The sequence below is a fragment of the Scardinius erythrophthalmus genome (genome assembly GCF_964197995.2).
Source record: "Scardinius erythrophthalmus genome assembly, chromosome: 4".
Lineage (NCBI taxonomy): Eukaryota > Metazoa > Chordata > Actinopteri > Cypriniformes > Leuciscidae > Scardinius > Scardinius erythrophthalmus.
In genome coordinates, this window is record NC_138224.1 from 6,635,641 (window position 1) to 6,656,014 (window position 20,374).

The window sequence follows — 20,374 nt, forward strand, 5'->3', positions numbered from 1 at the left end:
TTCATGCAGGTTTAGTACAACTTGAGGGTGAGTAAATGATGACAGTATTTTCGTTTTTAGTTGAACTATCCCTTCAAGTGTTTTGCTCTTAGTTACGCAGCACACCTTTGGAAAAAAAAGCCATAACAAACTATACGACAGAAGCATAACAGATAAACCAATGCATGTATATTGTTACAATCCTTATACAGAAAGATTAAGAACCTTTTTTTCCCCCACAAATTCAACTACTTTTGAGGCAAATATTTTTGTATAGATGATGAATATTAATCTTAAATTCAAGAAATTTGTGTTTTTGCAACTTTTAAATGTATTTATATATGTTTTAGGTGTTGCTTATAACATACATTTTGACATAATTTGAGGTTTGTGCCTTTCACAAAACTTTTTTTTTCAAGGAAGTAAAAAATATGTTTTGTTGAATTTTAATGAGAACAAAACAATTTACTCACAAGAGTACATATAACCATACATGTCAGTGGTAAAAAAAGGAAGAAAACGAAAGACATTTTTCAGAAAAAAAAACTGCTTTTAAGTTTTTACTTTTGGATATTGTTTCTAAATATATTTTAACATCAAATTCAAATTGTTAAAAATATGTTAAAATAGCAACGGGCAATTGTAATAATTAAATATAAATCAAATATTTTTATCACCATCAAATGAAAAAGGTATTAGCATAACATCATCTTCTTAAAAGTTAACAAGAATCATAGCTTTTTATTTTTAAGTAATTATTTAGTTCTTTCCGAAACATTTGGGTCCTGGGACCCTTCCACGACAAATTAGATAAACATAAAACTAACCGTATGGCCCTTTAAGAACACGCAACTTCCGGTTTCATGCAGCTAGCCGTTATTACTGCTCTTTTGAAGTCATGCGGATAATACTCTGATCGGAAAGCTACCCCGTGTGATCAATAAACCCCTCTTGTTTGTTATATCCAGGTAAGTTATATAAGTTTAGTTGATTATTATATTCTCATTATGTCTGCCCCGTTCGGACAGTTTGTTTTCATTCACATTAGCTATTAGCTCTTTGATGTCAATATTAATCTATAACAGCAATCTGATTGTAAGCTAGTTGTATTTTAGTTAACATAACGTAACATGTTCAGACTAAGAAAGACAGTTTAGAGGATGATATTTTTGATCGGTGTGTTAGTGTGTGGATATAAATAAAAATCAGTTCATGCACCTGCACTGATACAGTCAAAGTAATGAAGTAATTTACTGGATTGATGAACAGTGATGTACAGTTGTTTTCTGAAGGTGATTTACGATTGTTTTATGGCCAGTAAGCAATTTCAAGTTCTAGTCTAGACCAGAACAATCAATAGCAGGAAGTAATAACATTAGCCACTAATGGTGCATTTGTTTTATTTGGTTACAGAGCTGAAAAATAGTCTGGAGATCCTCCATCCTCAGATATCGGATGACATGAGCTGCATTTACAATTTCTGAACCATCTATCCATCATCATGATGAAGATTTGCCTCGGATCACAAAGTAATGTGCTGTACGTTGTGCACTACATACAATGATATAAAATGATCATTATTTATGCACCATCATGTTGTTCCAAACCTATATGACTTCCAAAGAATACAGGCGATAACCTTAATGTAATGAGCAAATTATGACAGAAGAAGTTGAATTTTTAGGTGAACTTTCCCTTTAAGGATGTGTCTTTCCGATGACACCATAATGTACTTGTGACCCAAATAAATTGTTTAAATATCATGTTTATATGTGACTATATAGTTGATTAAAAACTACCAGGGCTCTGCACAAGCCACAAACCACATAAACAGTGCACTGAAGGCAAGATCAAGCGCTCACATGACCGATCACACATTTTTAAGGCTGTGCTTATGGTTTCATGATCCAGGCTGCCAGAATCAACCCAAGCCCTTTGGGCTGATTATTAGAAAGGCCAGCTTGTTGTGTTACTCTGAAGCACCATTGTAATAAAACTCTTCGAATTCATGGGAATAGGAGCAAAGTGCATGACGGATCATTCAGTGCTGAGGCTCTGGGGTTTGCTTTAGTTCATATCACACTTTGACGTGCCTTGAAATTATCAGTAGAGTGAAGTAAATGAATGTTTTAACTTGTATTAACATGTCGTGTGGCTTATCTGTGCTCTAGGTGACCCAACCATGACTCTCTGCTGCTCCTAAACCGCTTGTCCTGAGGAGCGAACCCAAGCTAGAGAGCAGCGAGCAGCATGCACTGCCATCCTCCTCTCCAGAGGAGCAGCTGCTGGTAGAAGATATCAGGAAAGTGTGTGTGTGCACTGCTCTGGCCATGGATGACTTCCCTACACATGACTTCACTACACGCACCTATGGCACCAGTGGCATGGACAACAGGCCTCTGTTCGGGGAGACGTCGGCCAGGGTAACTCGACTGTTTGTTTTTGTAGTATAAAGTTTATTATTCCAAAATAAAATATTTGCCATGATAATATTCCATCAAAATATAATAGTATGATGAACCAAAACATTATGACCAGTCACAGGTGAAGCAAATATCGTTTATCATCTCCAAATAAGGCCACATATTAAAGGAGAACTCCGGTCAATTTTAACATTGAGCTCATTTTTTTGTAAATTTGGTGTGCTGTGAATACAGAGAACAACGACAAAAATCGGTGTTGCCTACACCGAGTTATTCTATTTTTAAAATTTGCACCCTGTTGACTTCAATGGGGCAAGTACTAAACCTGCTTTTAGGCTCTTAACATCCTTGATGTGTCATTACAAGTGCACAGGTCATGTGAGTGATTCCTTCTGAGTGAACACGGGTGAATCTGACTGCAGTAGATGTGAAGTATATGGATAAAAGTGATGTTATTTCAGCCAGCGCACATACCTGTATTTACATCCTGTTTTCGGTCGAAGTCCATAGTAATCGATTGTCGAGTTCACACGCATAGGTTTAGTTACCTATGATCAAGGTGTAGGCAACACCGATTTTTGTCGTTGTTCTCTGTATTGACAGCGCTCCAAATTTACAAAAAAATGAGCTCAATGTTAAAATTGACCGGAGTTCTCCTTTAAGGTCTGGGTAGATTAGATGGTAAGCAAACAACCAGTTCTCGTAATCAACGTGTTGGATACTGGAGATAGGCAGGAATAAAGATCTGAGTGACTTTGACAAGGGCCAAATTGTTATGGCAAGGCGAATGGGTCAGAGTATCTCTGAAACGGCAAGGCTTGTGGGTCGCTCCCGGTCTGGGCCAACAAAAGGTCATGCAAAATTGTAATGATGGTTATGGGCAGAAGGTGTCACAGCACACAGTGCGTCGCACTCAGAGTGCCACAGACCAATCAGAGTGCTTATGATGACTCGTCGAAAGTGCCTACAACGGGCACATGAGCGTCAGAACTGGAGCAGTGGAAGAAGGTTGCCTGGTCTGATGAGTCCCATTTTCTTTTACATCATGTGGATCTGGGGAAGTGACGGCACCAGGATGCACTGTGGGACAACGACAAGCCTGTGGAGGGAGTTTGATGCTCTGAGCAATATTCTGCTGGGAAACCATGGCCATTCATGTGGATGTAAATTTGACACATGTGACCTACATAAACATTGTTGCAAACCAGGTAAAACTTTTCATAACGACGGTGTTCCTGGTGGAAGTGGCCTCTTTCAGCAGGATAATGCACTCTGCACACATTGTTCAGGAATGGTTTGAGGAACATGATTAAGAGTTCAAGACGTTGCCCTGGCCTCCAAATTCCCCAATTGAGCATCTGTGGGTTGTGCAGGAGCAACAAGTTCGATGCGCAGCGGCTCCACCTCGCAACCTACAGGACTTGAAGGATCTGCTGCTAAAGTCTTGGTGCCAGAAACACAGGACTCCTTCAGGGGTGTGTGGAGTCCATGCCTCGACGGGTCAGAGCGGTTTTCGCAGCACACAGAGGACCAACAGTATATTAGACCATAATGTTGTGACTTTTTGTCACTCAATGTAACTTTGTTTCATATTGTAAACTTTATTTCGCAGTTACCTTGTTCCGCATAATGATGTAGATATTTAAAAAGAGAACATTTACTGCAGCACCTTGAGTTACCTGTAGCATGCAACTATTTTCTGTCAACTACACTAATATATTTTTGTTGGGTCACTTTCAGGATAGAATCATCAATTTAGTGATCGGTGGACTGACGTCTTTACTCGTTCTGGTAAGTTTTTACAACTAATGAAGGTCTCGATATGTCTGTTAATCATATTGTAAAGTATTAATTTTCCCTTCTCTTTCAGGTGACCATCATAAGCTCAATCATCTTCCCTTCACTGCCTCCCAAGCCATTGAATATTTTCTTTGCCGTCTGTATCATGCTAGTCTGCGGGTCCGTGTTGGTTCTGGTGAGTACTTGCTGTGTAATCTAAAAAGCATTAGGGTTAATTCCGTCAATGGTCCCAAAGAGAAATAAATGTTTTTAATTTAATCCCATCCATCTCTTTCTTTCAGATATTCTGGTATAGACAGGGAGATCTGGAGCCCAAGTTTCGCAACTTGATCTACTACATGCTGTGTTCCATCGTTCTGCTGTGTATCTGTGCCAACTTGTACTTTCATGATGTGGGACGTGATAAACAGAGCAATGCCTTATAAAACTGTTACCATGGGAACTGTCCCAATCAGCAGAATGTTCGTCATTATATGGGTGCTTTGGAACCCCACTTGAGTTCTTGAATCAGGATAATTCATTTTCCTACAAGCCCCATTTGTGTGGGCAAGGCCAGTCTGCCTTTGGGAGCCATATTAGTGGACTAAACATAATATAGATGCAAACATGTTAGCGATGAGTAGCACTCTGGGATGTCCGTGCACACGTTTTGCACCCTGAATGCTGTACACAGCTTAACCTATATGCCAATGACGTTGTTTTTTTTTGTTTTTTTAAATAAGCCATGGCAATGTAATGCATAATGCTTTTATACACCTACGGTACAGTCCTAATTAAGAAATTCCTTATTTTGTATTTAAATGATCAGAAAAGCAATTCTGAATAAGAGCACTTGATTAAAGACACGCAACAGCCATTGTAAATCCTGCTTGTTTGTTTTTCTAAATTACTGAACACTGTTATTTGATATGGTGAAAACCTTAATTTTGGTTAACAACCATTGTAATTTGGATTGTATGTAATAAATAAATACATATACACAATATACATTTGTAAGCTCTGTTGTGCTTTATATTTAGTACAAAATTGTTAGACAATTGTTCTGAAACATTGGAAAGTTTTATATGAAAAACCTGGGGAACTTGTTGGTTCACATTTACAAAAACATTTAGTAAGTAGGCCTGCAATATCCCAAAATAAATGAATTATTAAAAGGTGCTTGAAGATATCAACTATCCTGAATATAACTGACAAAGCTTTTTTTTTTATTCATCATTTTGTAAATTAAGGGTTAATGCCTTACTTTGGATTTCAAATCCCATTATTGTTTTTTTTTCCATTATATAAAACAAAGTTTTTCCAAAAACACTTGGCTTGAGTCTAGTCACAGACTAAAATGCATGAATAAGCTGTTTTAACTGAAAGCAACTTGCACCGATATATCTTAAAATAAATGTGTCATTGTTTTGCCTGAGAGTGTATGTTTATTCACTCGCCCATCATGGATTTCACAGCAATAACTGGTTTTTGGGACTCCTAAAAGTAAATAAACATAAAAGTGTTTCGCCTTCCTGTGGTGATTTGTGTGAATTACACCATTGCAAATCGAGTCTAATGAACATAAAAGTGTTTCGCCCTCCTGTGGTGATTTGTGTGAATTACACCGTTGCAAATCGAGTCTAATGAACATTAAAGGGTTTCGCCCTCCTATGGTGATTTGTGTGAATTACACCGTTGCAAATCGAGTCTAATGAACATAAAAGTGTTTCGCCCTCCTGTGGTGATTTGTGTGAATTACACCGTTGCAAATCGAGTGTAATGAACATAAAAGAGTTTCGCCCTCCTGTGGTGATTTGTGTGAATTACACCGTTGCAAATCGAGTCTAATGAACATAAAAGGGTTTCGCCCTCCTGTGGTGATTTGTGTGAATTACACCGTTGCAAATCGAGTCTAATGAACATAAAAGGGTTTCGCCCTCCTGTGGTGATTTGTGTGAATTACACCGTTGCAAATCGAGTCTAATGAACATAAAAGTGTTTCGCCCTCCTATGGTGATTTGTGTGAATTACACCATTGCAAATCGAGTCTAATGAACATAAAAGTGTTTCGCCCTCCTGTGGTGATTTGTGTGAATTACACCGTTGCAAATCGAGTGTAATGAACATAAAAGAGTTTCGCCCTCCTGTGGTGATTTGTGTGAATTACACCGTTGCAAATCGAGTGTAATGAACATTAAAGGGTTTCGCCCTCCTATGGTGATTTGTGTGAATTACACCGTTGCAAATCGAGTCTAATGAACATTAAAGGGTTTCGCCCTCCTATGGTGATTTGTGTGAATTACACCGTTGCAAATCGAGTCTAATGAACATAAAAGTGTTTCGCCCTCCTGTGGTGATTTGTGTGAATTACACCGTTGCAAATCGAGTGTAATGAACATAAAAGAGTTTCGCCCTCCTGTGGTGATTTGTGTGAATTACACCGTTGCAAATCGAGTGTAATGAACATAAAAGGGTTTCGCCCTCCTGTGGTGATTTGTGTGAATTACACCGTTGCAAATCGAGTCTAATGAACATAAAAGGGTTTCGCCCTCCTGTGGTGATTTGTGTGAATTACACCGTTGCAAATCGAGTCTAATGAACATAAAAGTGTTTCGCCCTCCTATGGTGATTTGTGTGAATTACACCATTGCAAATCGAGTCTAATGAACATAAAAGTGTTTCGCCCTCCTGTGGTGATTTGTGTGAATTACACCGTTGCAAATCGAGTCTAATGAACATTAAAGGGTTTCGCCCTCCTGTGGTGATTTGTGTGAATTACACCATTGCAAATCGAGTCTAATGAACATAAAAGTGTTTCGCCCTCCTGTGGTGATTTGTGTGAATTACACCGTTGCAAATCGAGTGTAATGAACATAAAAGAGTTTCGCCCTCCTGTGGTGATTTGTGTGAATTACACCGTTGCAAATCGAGTCTAATGAACATAAAAGGGTTTCGCCCTCCTGTGGTGATTTGTGTGAATTACACCGTTGCAAATCGAGTCTAATGAACATAAAAGTGTTTCGCCCTCCTATGGTGATTTGTGTGAATTACACCATTGCAAATCGAGTGTAATGAACATAAAAGAGTTTCGCCCTCCTGTGGTGATTTGTGTGAATTACACCGTTGCAAATCGAGTCTAATGAACATAAAAGGGTTTCGCCCTCCTGTGGTGATTTTAGTGAATTACACCATTGCAAATCGAGTCTAATGAACATAAAAGGGTTTCGCCCTCCTGTGGTGATTTGTGTGAATTACACCGTTGCAAATCGAGTCTAATGAACATAAAAGGGTTTCGCCCTCCTGTGGTGATTTGTGTGAATTACACCGTTGCAAATCGAGTCTAATGAACATAAAAGGGTTTCGGCCTCCTGTGGTGATTTTAGTGAATTACACCGTTGCAAATCGAGTCTAATGAACATAAAAGAGTTTCGCCCTCCTGTGGTGATTTGTGTGAATTACACCGTTGCAAATCGAGTCTAATGAACATAAAAGGGTTTCGCCCTCCTGTGGTGATTTGTGTGAATTACACCGTTGCAAATCGAGTCTAATGAACATAAAAGGGTTTCGCCCTCCTGTGGTGATTTTAGTGAATTACACCATTGCAAATCGAGTCTAATGAACATAAAAGGGTTTCGCCCTCCTGTGGTGATTTGTGTGAATTACACCGTTGCAAATCGAGTCTAATGAACATAAAAGGGTTTCGCCCTCCTGTGGTGATTTGTGTGAATTACACCGTTGCAAATCGAGTCTAATGAACATAAAAGGGTTTCGGCCTCCTGTGGTGATTTTAGTGAATTACACCGTTGCAAATCGAGTCTAATGAACATAAAAGAGTTTCGCCCTCCTGTGGTGATTTGTGTGAATTACACCGTTGCAAATTGAGTCTAATGAACATAAAAGGGTTTCGCCCTCCTGTGGTGATTTTAGTGAATTACACCATTGCAAATCGAGTCTAATGAACATAAAAGAGTTTCGCCCTCCTGTGGTGATTTGTGTGAATTACACCGTTGCAAATCGAGTATAATGAACATAAAAGGGTTTCGCCCTCCTGTGGTGATTTTAGTGAATTACACCATTGCAAATCGAGTCTAATGAACATAAAAGAGTTTTGCCCTCCTGTGGTGATTTGTGTGAATTACACCGTTGCAAATCGAGTCTAATGAACATAAAAGGGTTTCGCCCTCCTGTGGTGATTTGTGTGAATTACACCGTTGCAAATCGAGTCTAATGAACATAAAAGTGTTTCGCCCTCCTATGGTGATTTGTGTGAATTACACCATTGCAAATCGAGTGTAATGAACATAAAAGAGTTTCGCCCTCCTGTGGTGATTTGTGTGAATTACACCGTTGCAAATCGAGTCTAATGAACATAAAAGGGTTTCGCCCTCCTGTGGTGATTTTAGTGAATTACACCATTGCAAATCGAGTCTAATGAACATAAAAGGGTTTCGCCCTCCTGTGGTGATTTTAGTGAATTACACCATTGCAAATCGAGTCTAATGAACATAAAAGAGTTTTGCCCTCCTGTGGTGATTTTAGTGAATTACACCGTTGCAAATCGAGTCTAATGAACATAAAAGAGTTTTGCCCTCCTGTGGTGATTTGTGTGAATTACACCGTTGCAAATCGAGTCTAATGAACATAAAAGAGTTTTGCCCTCCTGTGGTGATTTGTGTGAATTACACCGTTGCAAATCGAGTCTAATGAACATAAAAGAGTTTCGCCCTCCTGTGGTGATTTGTGTGAATTACACCGTTGCAAATCGAGTCTAATGAACATAAAAGAGTTTCGCCCTCCTGTGGTGATTTGCGTGAATTACACCGTTGCAAATCGAGTCTAATAAACATAAAAGTGTTTCGCCCTCCTGTGGTGATTTGTGTGAATTACACCATTGCAAATCGAGTCTAATGGACTTTAAAGTGTTTCGCCCTCCTGTGGTGATTTGTGTGAATTACACCATTACAAATTGAGTCTAATGAACATTAAAGTGTTTCGCCCTCATGTTGTGATTTATGTGAATTACACCGTTGTAAATCAAGTCTAATGAACATAAAAGAGTTTTGCCCTCCTGTGGTGATTTGTGTGAATTACACCATTACAAATTGAGTCTAATGAACATTAAAGTGTTTCGCCCTCATGTTGTGATTTATGTGAATTACACCGTTGTAAATCGAGTCTAATGAACATAAAAGTGTTTCGCCCTCCTGTGGTGATTTGTGTGAATTACACCATTGTAAATCAAGTCTAATGAACATAAAAGAGTTTTGCCCTCCTGTGGTGATTTGTGTGAATTACACCATTGTAAATCGAGTGTAATGAACATAAAAGTTTTTCGCCCTTCTGTGGTGATTTGTGTGAATTACACCATTGCAAATCGATTATAATAAACATAAAAGGGTTTTGCCCTCCTGTGGTGATTTGTGTGAATTATACAGTTGCATATCGAGTCTAATAAAAAAAAAGTGTTTCACCGTCCGCTATGCTTAATGTGCAACTATGCATTTTTTTTTTTTTAGAAACTTTATTAACTTTTCCTACCATCTATGCTGATTCGATTACCAAACCTAATATTACCTGTAAGATATTTTACCAGCATGTCAGATTTTTTTACTGGCTAATTTATATTTAAAAAAAAAAGTAAAATAGTTGTTGTATGTCTGTGTCAATAAAGTAGACTATGTAAATGCTACAATATAAACTGCATATAACTTCTTTGTCTACAGTTGTAAATCAGAAAGGCAGTTTTACAACACTAAGTTACAGACAAAACAAGAGCAATCTCGATGTAACAGACTTTTACTTCTTTAACAGCAGTAATCTGGCATGTATTGTTCATATTAGGATCCCATTACAGTTATTAAACAGTCCTATTAAAACATTTCTTGGGTGATTTTTATGACGCATGCAAATACATACAGTATTTTAGTATAAATTATTGCCCCCATTTCTCTGTTGAACATTTTACTCGCTGTATAGACATCTCTACTCTGTTATGATCACAGTGAGAAGTGCGAAAGATATTTGATTAGTGCAGAATTAGCTTTATAATCCTATCAGTTCAATCGATTTAAGAAAATCTGTGTTTTGAACAATCCTGCATAGTGTTATATCTGTTCTAGAATAGGCACTCTGCTGAGATCATGATCTTAAAAGATCATTAAAAAACTTCACACCCAAAGGAAGTGTTTTAGAAGATCTTTTATCCCTATTATATTTGTGTTTGAGTGTCCTCGATGTGACTCTCAGATCAACACATTTATCTGTCTGACTCTTACCCCAGTTCATTTGATTTGAATCAGCTAGGCCTACCTGTAGACTCTAAGTTTATCTACTGGTTTAGATGCTGACTAAATTCCTGATTTGTTTTAAAATATATCAAATACAATACACGTTGTGCCCTCTCCCCAACGACTGCCACTTTGAGTTTGGTGTTTCTGGTATTAATGCTGCTGATACACTTGTTGACCACAAGAGGGAGCCGGTCATCGAATGTTTTTCATCTGTCTTTAACGTAATACTCTGAGTTTTCTCATTATGAGTATGAAAATGTTAAAGTAAACCAGACGTTTAAGAACTGAGTCAGTAACCCAACTTGAAGTGGTTTTCAGTCTTTTGCTGGTGAGACACGACTCGTCTGGTAGAAACTGGTGCAGTTTGTCAATCGCGTTCTGATCGTTTTACAGTCATAAAAGTGCAGATCCTGCAGATGACAGCTCAGTGACAGTGTCATTCAACAGCACATATTCCAGCCCATCAGCAAAATCAACTGACACACACATTGCGATAATGGGGGAAATCGACAATGTCACGCGACTCTCCTGTAAGTAACTTTACGCATAAAGTTCTTTTCTCTTGTAAAGTCACTATCGCGGATTATAACAGTTCTCATTTGTATTTAAGTTGTTAATTAAGTTAGTATTGATGTATTATTCTTCTGATGTCAAATCAGTTTGCTGGAGTCACTGGTTGATGCTGCTCGACTGTTTACATGCTGCTCTATTTCTCAACTCACTTGTCAGACCTTTAGAAGAACGAATTAATCAGTAATTGTTGCTTTACCTTTATAATGTAAATCTAAGTGATTCCTATAAAGATTATAAAGTAGAATAATAAGCAATAGGGCTTTTTATTTGCTGATGTTGTGGTGTTACTTTAGGTAATAGTCTAATGGCCCTTACGAAAATTATCCATGGTTTTACTAAAAAATAAGGTTATTGTAAACCCGGATAACCACTAAACCACATATTACCCATGGTTTTTACCATAGTTTAACTTTTATACAAATTGTAGGCTAATCAATCCACCAAAAAAAAAAAAAAACATGGTTAGCTAGTTAGCTATACTTTTACTATAACAAAACCATGGTTAATTTGACACTTTTACTCTAATATAACTATAAATATTATATAGTTTTATAGTTAACCCTCCCCCATTAGTTTTACATAAGTTATTTAAATTCTATTAACAAAAAAAAAAAAAAAACACAGGTTTACCTTTTAATGCTTTTTGACCCTCAAAAAGGTACATATATGTACCTTGAGGTCCAATAATAAGCCCTATGGGGTACGTTAGTGTAGATTGTACCTTGAAAGACAGAAATGGACTGCTACTGTACCCCTATTTCTGACCGTTGTTACTACAATTATGAGCTTAATTGCTTCAATTTGATCAAAGAATCGTTTACATGAGGTAAAGTTTAATTGCAATATTCCTTAAATCTCATTATAATCGCTTTATGAGGGTGCCTGTAAAAGTAGTAAGTTTTATTTACTGTCCTACAACACATTGAGAACCGGATGGAGAGATTGTAAAACATGTTTTTTTTTTGCGTCCCCAGAATCACAGAGACAGATTGAAGGCCATAACCTCGACTTCTACCGCATGTGAGTCACACAGCATTCATTCAGCAGTGAAAGCTGATGAACACAGTTGAGTTCAGTAGTGTGGAGCACAACATACACCATATTAATAATAAGGCATCAAGTAATGCAGTGTGAAAAAACATACACACTAAAATTTTCTTTCTATTCAGTGTTCTTATGTTTGTGGCATGAAACACATGAATGTAATTAGAAGTATCATTGCAACAAAATTGCAAAGTTTGATCAAGCCAAAAATGAGTATTATTGATATTGAGCGCTTGCAACGCCAAGGGAAAGCAAGAACTGATAAGAATGTAAATGTGTACCTTGAAATGCAATGTAAGTCGCTTTGGATAAAAGCGTCTGCCAAATGCATAAATGTAAATTACTGAAGTATAATTTTTGAATGTGTTTCACATTGTAGTTTTAGACACATTTACACCCGCCAGGATGTTTCTATGAACTGAAGTGATGCAGTTTACACAACCGGAAGTGATGTATAGTAGGTAATAGAAACATCCTATTGTAGTCAAATTTACTTTAAATTTCTTTTTTACTTTTACATTTTTTTTTTTTTTTTTGCAGTGTGTGTGCAGTGCTGATGAATGTATATATGTCAATTGACATTTATTAAGTTTTAGACAGTTTTAATTTCTGTTTTTAAAGATTTTTTGCATTTTATTATTTGTTTATTTTTAAAAAAAATGTCTGCAATTGCTTTTCCACAAAGTTGCTGATGGTCCAGCGGTCAGAGCTCATGGTGTGAGAGCTAAACCTGACGTGGGAGACAAGGGTTCGAATCCCCACTCTGCTCTTCCTCTAAATGGGAGTGAAGATTTTTGAGGGGAAAATGGGATTTTTTTAATTAAATAAAAAAAAGCCCTTTTTTCCCCTTCTTTGCACCTTATCCTTACAGAAGGAATGTGTTTGAACCATTACATCCCGAGCTCAAGAGTCGTGTGACAGACATTGACTGTAATGATGGACTTCAGCTCATGGATAGGTAATGTATATGATGTGTGATTGTGTGTTTTACTGTGCTAAACATGTAGGTTCCCATCACTTTCCTTCTGAAGGGCCACTCCTTTGAAAAGCAAATGATGTGAACCGAAACGAGTGGGGAAGGGACGGGGAGTGAATTTTTTATATACAAATATTTTTTTTCTTCCCTGTTGTCCAAAAGCATAACCGCTGTTGGTGACTGTATCACAGAGACCCGGCTGGGATTGAACCAGCAACCTCTGAACCGTGAGGCAGCGCTCTTACCTGTGAACCACAGATCGCTTGTCTGCTCATGTGAAGGAACTTCTACTTCACTATTATCCTGAGAGTTTCCAATAAAGCAGTTAAAGAGAGATGTGAACCCGTGTCTTTATCACAGCCTTGACCTCAGAGAGCATGTGTTTATCCACTCGCCCATCATGGATTTTGCGACAATAACTGGTTTTCGGGACTCCTTGTCTAATGAGAACTGTTGAAAGTCAGCAATAGTGGGATTTGAACTCAGGACACTGTGATTGAAACACAACGCTTTCTTTCCTGAGCCACTGAGACTGTAGAGATGAGGAGTGTTTTCAACAGGTTTGATCACCAGAGTCTTAATCGTCATGATGTGACTAATCACTCCATATTTGAACTCCTAAAACACTCTTCGGTGGTTCAGTGGTAGCAGTACCATCGCTAAAGCAAAAGGTCACCGGTTCTATTCCAACTTGTTGTGGTTTTATACAATTTCAGACTCAGTTTTCAAAAGACAAACATACCAGGAGAACTGATTTAATCGTGTCGTCTTTGGTGGTTAAGTGGTAGCGGTACCGTCACTGAAGCGAAAGGTTTCCGGTTCTATTCCAGCTTGTTGTTGCGGTTTTATACTCTGTTGTGATTTCAGACTACGTTTCGAAAGATAAACGTACCAGGAGAACCGGCCGAACTGTGCAGGCGCTGGTGGCGCAGTGGCGGGGTCATGGTATAGCCTTCCCAAGGTCCATGGTTCAAGCCCGGGTCTGGCGTCTGTACACCCAAAAAACCAAAGGGGGGGGTAGTGTGTGTGTGTCCCCCCCCCGAGGTTTCGGAGTGCCTGTCGCTGCGGTTATGTTGCTTTGTGCTTATTTTTTGCTACGTTTAATAATATAATAAATAAAAACCATAATTATTTAAAACTTTTTTTTTGGACTTTGGCATTTTTCTTTTCTTTTTTGGACTTTGACTTTTTTCTTTTTCATTTTTCTTTTCTTTTTTGGACTGACTTTTTTTCACTTTTGTTTTAACAACTACTAAGTACAACTACTAAGTAACAGTTACTTTTAAAAGTAACTAAGTAACAGTTACTTTTCACTTTTGTTTTAACAACTACTAAGTAACAGTTACTTTTAAAAGTAACTAAGTAACAGTTACTTTTCACTTTTGTTTTAACAACTAAGTACAACTACTAAGTAACAGTTACTTTTAAAAGTAACTAAGTAACAGTTACTTTTCACTTTTGTTTTAACAACTACTAAGTACAACTACTAAGTAACAGTTACTTTTAAAAGTAACTAAGTAACAGTAACTAAAGTAACTAAGTAACAGTAACTAAACAGTTTTAAAAGTAACTAACTAACAGTTACTTTTAACAACTACTAACTACTACTATTTTTTCTTTCTTTCTTCATGGACTCTTTTTTCTTTTTGGGACTTGGACTTTTTTTTTCTTTTTTGGACTTGGTAATTTTTACTTTTAAAAGTTATTAAAAGTAAGTAATAGTTACTAAAAGTACTTTTACAAGTAACTAAGTAACTTTAACTAAGTAACTTAAAAGTTGTTAAAAGTAGCTAAGTAATAGTTACTAAAAGTAGTTAGTATTAGTTACTTTTACAAGTAACTAAGTAACTTTTTAACTAAGTAACTTAAAAGTAACTAAGTAATAGTTACTAAGTAATAGGTACTTTTAAAAGTTGTTAAAAGTAGCTAAGTAATAGTTACTAAAAGTTTCTATTACACACTTTCCCTTTTAAACACTCACTATGTTTAAACTGTTTAAAAAGAACCCAGATCAAATACCTCAAGAGTTCTTTCTAGCCTCTCTTTATGATGTTCAGCAGGCAGTTTATATGATAATGTTGTGTTTTATATTCTCTCGATGTTGAGTTGTGGGTTCCCATCGTTTTCTTTTCGAAAAGCAATTGATGGGAAATTAAATGGGTGGGGAAGGGACAGGGAGTGAACATTTTTATATACAATTAATTTTAGAGAGTCCCCTGAAGAACTGTCCAAAAAAGCCACTTTATGATTTATTGAATTGTGCAACTTAAAAAGAAAAACATATGATTTTTGACAAGACACAATTTTTATTGGACAATAGATAGAAACTTATTGTACAGAGCAGTTTATTACAGAACATTACTTTTGACAAATCATATAAAGGGATATAGCAAGATAAGTGCATACTGCACATAAGACGGTCAGAAAGCAGTATTTTAGCCATCGATTTTCAGATCCTTGGCCACGGGCATCGCTGTGACGGGTTGCATTGCTCCTAAAAGGGAAAGAGAGAGAGAAGGGTCAGCAAGTGCACTTTTGAAATGGTCTTGAAGAGCTCTCGACAATTAAAAACAGAAGTTTATGTTACGTGCTTTGAGACACGAGGTAGTTTAACGCAGTCTATCTTTATTTTTTTTCTCTATTTTTTTTTTTCCTCCTTTCTTCCCTTCATGGACTTTTTTTCTTCTTTTGGACTGACTTTTTTTTTTCTTTTTTTTTCTTTTCTTTTTTAGACTTTTTTCACTTTTGTTTTAGAAATGTAGTCCTAACTGTTACTTAGTTACTTTTAAAAGTTACTTAGTTAAAAAGTGACTTAGTTACTTGTAAAAGTAACTATTACTTAGTTACTTTTAATAGTAACTATTACTAAGTAACTTTTAAAAGTAACTAAGTAACAGTTACTTTTAACAACTACATTTCTAAAACAAAAGTGAAAAAAGTTACTTTTGAAAGTAACTAAGTAATAGTTACTTTGTGCAGTCTCTTGTGATGCTTTGCAGACTCTGCTCTTGCTGTGTGCGTTCATGTGTGCGTTCATGTGTGCTGTGTGTGTTTTGAAGGAGGTCTGGCTTCGGAGACGCTCTGAAGGGAGTAGGGCTGCACAATTAATCGAATTTCTAATCACGATTACGGATGCCACGATTACGTAATCGTTCAAAGCCGCGATTACAAAAAAAAAGCCGCTTACAATATTCTGCGTGGTGTGTTTAGAGCAGTGGTTCTCAATCCTGGTCCTGGGGACCCACAGCTCTGCACATTTTATATGTCTCCTTTATCTGACACTCCCAGTTCAGTTCATAGAGCTCTTTCCTAACGAGATGATGATCTGAATCAGGTGTGTTAAATGAGGGAGACATACAAACTGTGCAGAGCTGTGGGTCCCCAGGACCAGGATTGAGAACCACTGGTTTAGAGCATGTTACGTTGAGAGCGGCGAATATGACTACTTCAGAAAAACCAGCACAAACAATAGGAACTACCAGAGAGTAAGTGTACACTGAAATAAAAAGTCTCTCACTTCAGAAAAACGGACTTTCCTGTCCTCTCAGCCGCTATACTGCAGTAGCGCGCACTCTTCAATTGCAAAAGTAACTGTAGTCTGATTATGAGTATATTAAAATAATGTCTGTATTGTGTGCTGTGAGTGCGAAACTTTTATGAAACTTATCCAAGAAGTAGCTACTCAAGGTACAGTCGTGATATGAAGGATCAGTGAATCAAACTGTGACCACACTTTAGTGAACGAAAGACAATAATCAGCAATATGCGTTCAAACACATAACTTTATTTGAATGTTTCAAATATTATGCATTGACAAATTATTTTATTTGAATACTGTATTGATATAACGCAGTGACATCATTGCGTGATGTAGTAAGGAGCAGTTTTCGTTTTGTTTACTGGTTCACTGAAACGATTTGTCCGAAAGAACCGGTTCGCATAAATGAATCGGACTTCACATCAATAATGTATAAATATTGAACAATGCAGCTCTACAAAAGCATGAAGCAGCAGGAACAACAGATCTTTTCACTCCAAACATCAATCCAGTAGGTTATTACCAATAATTAATAGTAAGACAACAACAACAACAAAAACATCATTCCTTATTATTATTCTACTTCATAATTGAATATCAGTAGGGGATTCGTTCAAAGATTATAGGCTGTGTCAAATCAACCAAATTTCAGAAACCTCAAATTTTTTATTTTTGTTAATATATATTTTTTCTGAAGAAAGACAAACATAATAGTGACGAAAGCCAAATTAAATGCAATAGATGTATATTTACTTGAATATTTAATGGAGTAATCCCCTATTTTGTAGAGGGTCATAATGACAGTTTTTACCTGAGATTTGGAGCCAATTACTACAGGGAGTTAAAAATGACTTTAGAAAGATGGAAGCATCATTATTTTATTTGTACAGGTCTATAAGTGAAATCTGTTGACGTTAGCGATCTTTATTGCATATGCCAATGGTGACAGTTCCAAAATGGCAACAAAAAAAAGCAGTTCTTGTGCTTTTCCCGATGTTTACATGCCTGTAACTCACAAAATGTTAAATATATCCATGAGTAAAATTAGTTAATCGTACACATTTTCAGTGGTCACATTTTCAGCTAATACTTTTTTTAAGGCATATTGAGAAACTGGAACTCGGATACATCCAACCATCTCACATCTATGATGCTTCTAAAGCGATTAGATGAAGGTATCTCATCACAAGAGGAGACAGGAGGCTAAGCTTACATAAGATTAGGACGTGCCTTGATGCTTTCCTACCTTGAAATGCATCAATGAACCTCCGAAAACAGGATTTATAAGATATCGGACGCAAACACGAAGATATGAGCGAGCACGGACGTCACTCTCAGGCGACGGAAGTTGCGTCATTGAATCGCAGCTGAGGAAGAAATGGCTGGTTTGATCAAAAAGGTACGTGGGGAGGTCATGCAAATGTATTAATAAAAACTATTGAAATGTATCCGTAAATGAAGCTTGTATCTATACTAAGGCTTTTAAATATTTCCGCCTTTTCTGTACGTTTGTATTTCGTCTTTAAATGCATTAGCCGTCCTTTGTTTTGGAGGATTGTAATGGCTGATGTAACTAAGTAGAGTCTGAATTATCACTATGTATATACACAGTGTGTGACTAATATATATATATATATATAATGTATATGTGTGTGTGTGTGTGTGTGTGTGTGTGTGTATATATGTATGTATGTATGCATGCATGCATGTGTATGTATATATAGCTGTGGTGCTGTAAATGTCCTGCATGGGAAATCAAGTTCATTTGACATTTCAGAGTGAGATTTATACGAAAATGCACATGTGCAGTAATTTCTTAATATCTTATTTTTTGTTTTATTCTTAGACCACAGGCTTGGTTGGCCTCGCAGTCTCCCACAATCCACATGAGGTGATTGTCTCTCTTGATTTAGTTTCATTTTATTATTCACCTCCATTCTGTACAACAGCATTTTCTCTCATATACAAATAAAATGTTTTGTTTGTCTATTGTGTGTTTTGAGTTCGAGGAATTGCACATATTAGTCTAATGCAATCTACTGAAGAGTTGTTCTCTTTCCTAAAGCGTCTTCGGATTCTGTACACCAAGATCCTGGGCTCTCTTCAGACTATGCCTCAGGACGCTGCCTACAGGAAATACACTGAGCAACTGATCAGCGAGAGGTTCAATCACGTCAAAGCCGTAAGACATTTCATATGTAGTAAAAGACTGAGATTTAGATTGGCTTTAACTGTTGAATCTCTTATTGGTGTAAGAGATTGTTAATTTGTATACATGTAATTTTTGTTTCATTAAGGAGCCAGATGTGGAAAAGCTTGAAAAGAAAATCAACGGTGGACAGATTGAGGAGGTCATTGCACAGGTGAGAAAATGCCTCTGGGCCATTACTGTCATTAACTGAGTTTATAGAAAATGAATACCCTGAAGCAACATTGGAACTGTTTGTTGTACCTCAGCGGTTATTGTGTCCGTCTCGTGTCTCCGCAGGCTGAGGCTGAACTGGCCTTGTCCAGGAAGATGACGGAATGGAAACCATGGGAACCACTCGTAGAGGAAGCACCGACCAGCCAGTGGAAATGGCCCATCTGAAGTCCTCATGATGTTTATGTACATGTATATACTATATTATATTAAATAATAAATAAACACGATCTGTTTAAGTTGTGCGTTTGTTTTACTGTTGTTATAGATTGTAAGTTCATTTTTAATTTCTTCATTTCTAATACATTTAATTGATTTCAATACAAAATTTATACAGAGGTGGACAAAGTACACAACTTCCTTACTTGTGTGAAAGTACAGATACTACTGGTCAAATATTACTCCGTTACAAGTAAAAGTTGTAAACTATCAGTAACTGATATTTACTTAAGTAAAAGTACAGAAGTACTTGTTTTTAAAAGTACTTGAGAATCAAAAGTAAATGTCTATGCATTGTTTTATTATTGTTGTATGCAATACTTACAGTACCTTATGCCCTTTGAAGCAACCTAGTGAATATACCTACTAGTTAGTAGTACCTGTGGAACTCCATTGGCATGGGGTACTTTCCATAAGATCATCTCTCAATGCAAATCAAACTAGCTATTAGGCTAACTGAAATAAAACCATGCCAATCTCTAGGTATGGTGAAGGCTATGTGATGATGTGGGGCTATTTTAATTCCAAAGGCCAAGGGAACTTTATCAGGATGCATAGTATCCTGGATCCATGAAGTAACTGGCCTTTAAAAATAAAAATCTGCCTGCCTCTATGGGAATTTAACATAGGGGTGTCCAAACTTATGCACCCTGTATTTTAAGGAAGAACATTTATTTATTTACGATACATTATTCATTCACAAAGAAAATTGGTGTCCTTACAGGTTGGATTTTTCCTAATTTTTTTAATTAAGGCATTAAGTTCAATTTCCAAAAGATGATTTTTTATTCCTCTTTTTAGTCAACTTTAGCATGGGTGTCTAAACTTATGCATAGCACTGTATTTAACACTCCTACCACCTCAACAAAAGAAGTACACATCTTATGTAGTGGAGTAAAAAGTACGATATTTGTCTTTCAAATGTAGTGAAGTTAAAGTGAAAAGTTTCCAGAAAAAATAATACTCAAGTAAAGTACAGATACTCAGAAGAGTGTACTTAAGTACAGTACTCAAGTAAATGTACTTTGTAACTGTCCACCTCTCAATTTATATTCAATTTTAATATTATTGAAAAGATCATATCAGAAATATGAGATCTATTGCAGAATCAGTCATTTTTTATTTTTCTTT

At 36.8% G+C, this 20,374-nt stretch overlaps 2 protein-coding genes across 3 annotated transcripts; both read left to right on the plus strand.

The window, feature by feature from the left end:
• Positions 1-825: 825 nt before the first annotated feature.
• Positions 826-5,711, plus strand: tmem243b (transmembrane protein 243, mitochondrial b). 2 transcript variants are annotated; one of them, XM_081362725.1, is made up of 6 exons: positions 826-947; positions 1,393-1,508; positions 2,151-2,402; positions 4,143-4,193; positions 4,273-4,377; positions 4,484-5,711. In XM_081362725.1, the coding sequence occupies exons 3-6, from the start codon at positions 2,310-2,312 to the stop codon at positions 4,625-4,627; spliced, it is 393 nt and encodes a 130-aa protein (XP_081218851.1). In that variant the 5' UTR covers positions 826-947; positions 1,393-1,508; positions 2,151-2,309; the 3' UTR covers positions 4,628-5,711. The 2 variants fall into 2 exon arrangements, with proteins under 2 accessions (XP_081218851.1, XP_081218850.1); XM_081362724.1 differs by having other exon boundaries at positions 1,393-1,518; positions 4,484-5,710.
• Positions 5,712-17,880: 12,169 nt separating this feature from the next.
• ndufa5 (NADH:ubiquinone oxidoreductase subunit A5) lies at positions 17,881-19,267 on the plus strand. Its single transcript, XM_081363178.1, has 5 exons — positions 17,881-18,001; positions 18,449-18,493; positions 18,668-18,784; positions 18,900-18,965; positions 19,091-19,267. The coding sequence occupies exons 1-5, from the start codon at positions 17,981-17,983 to the stop codon at positions 19,190-19,192; spliced, it is 351 nt and encodes a 116-aa protein (XP_081219304.1). The 5' UTR covers positions 17,881-17,980; the 3' UTR covers positions 19,193-19,267.
• The last annotated feature ends 1,107 nt before the right edge of the window (positions 19,268-20,374 follow it).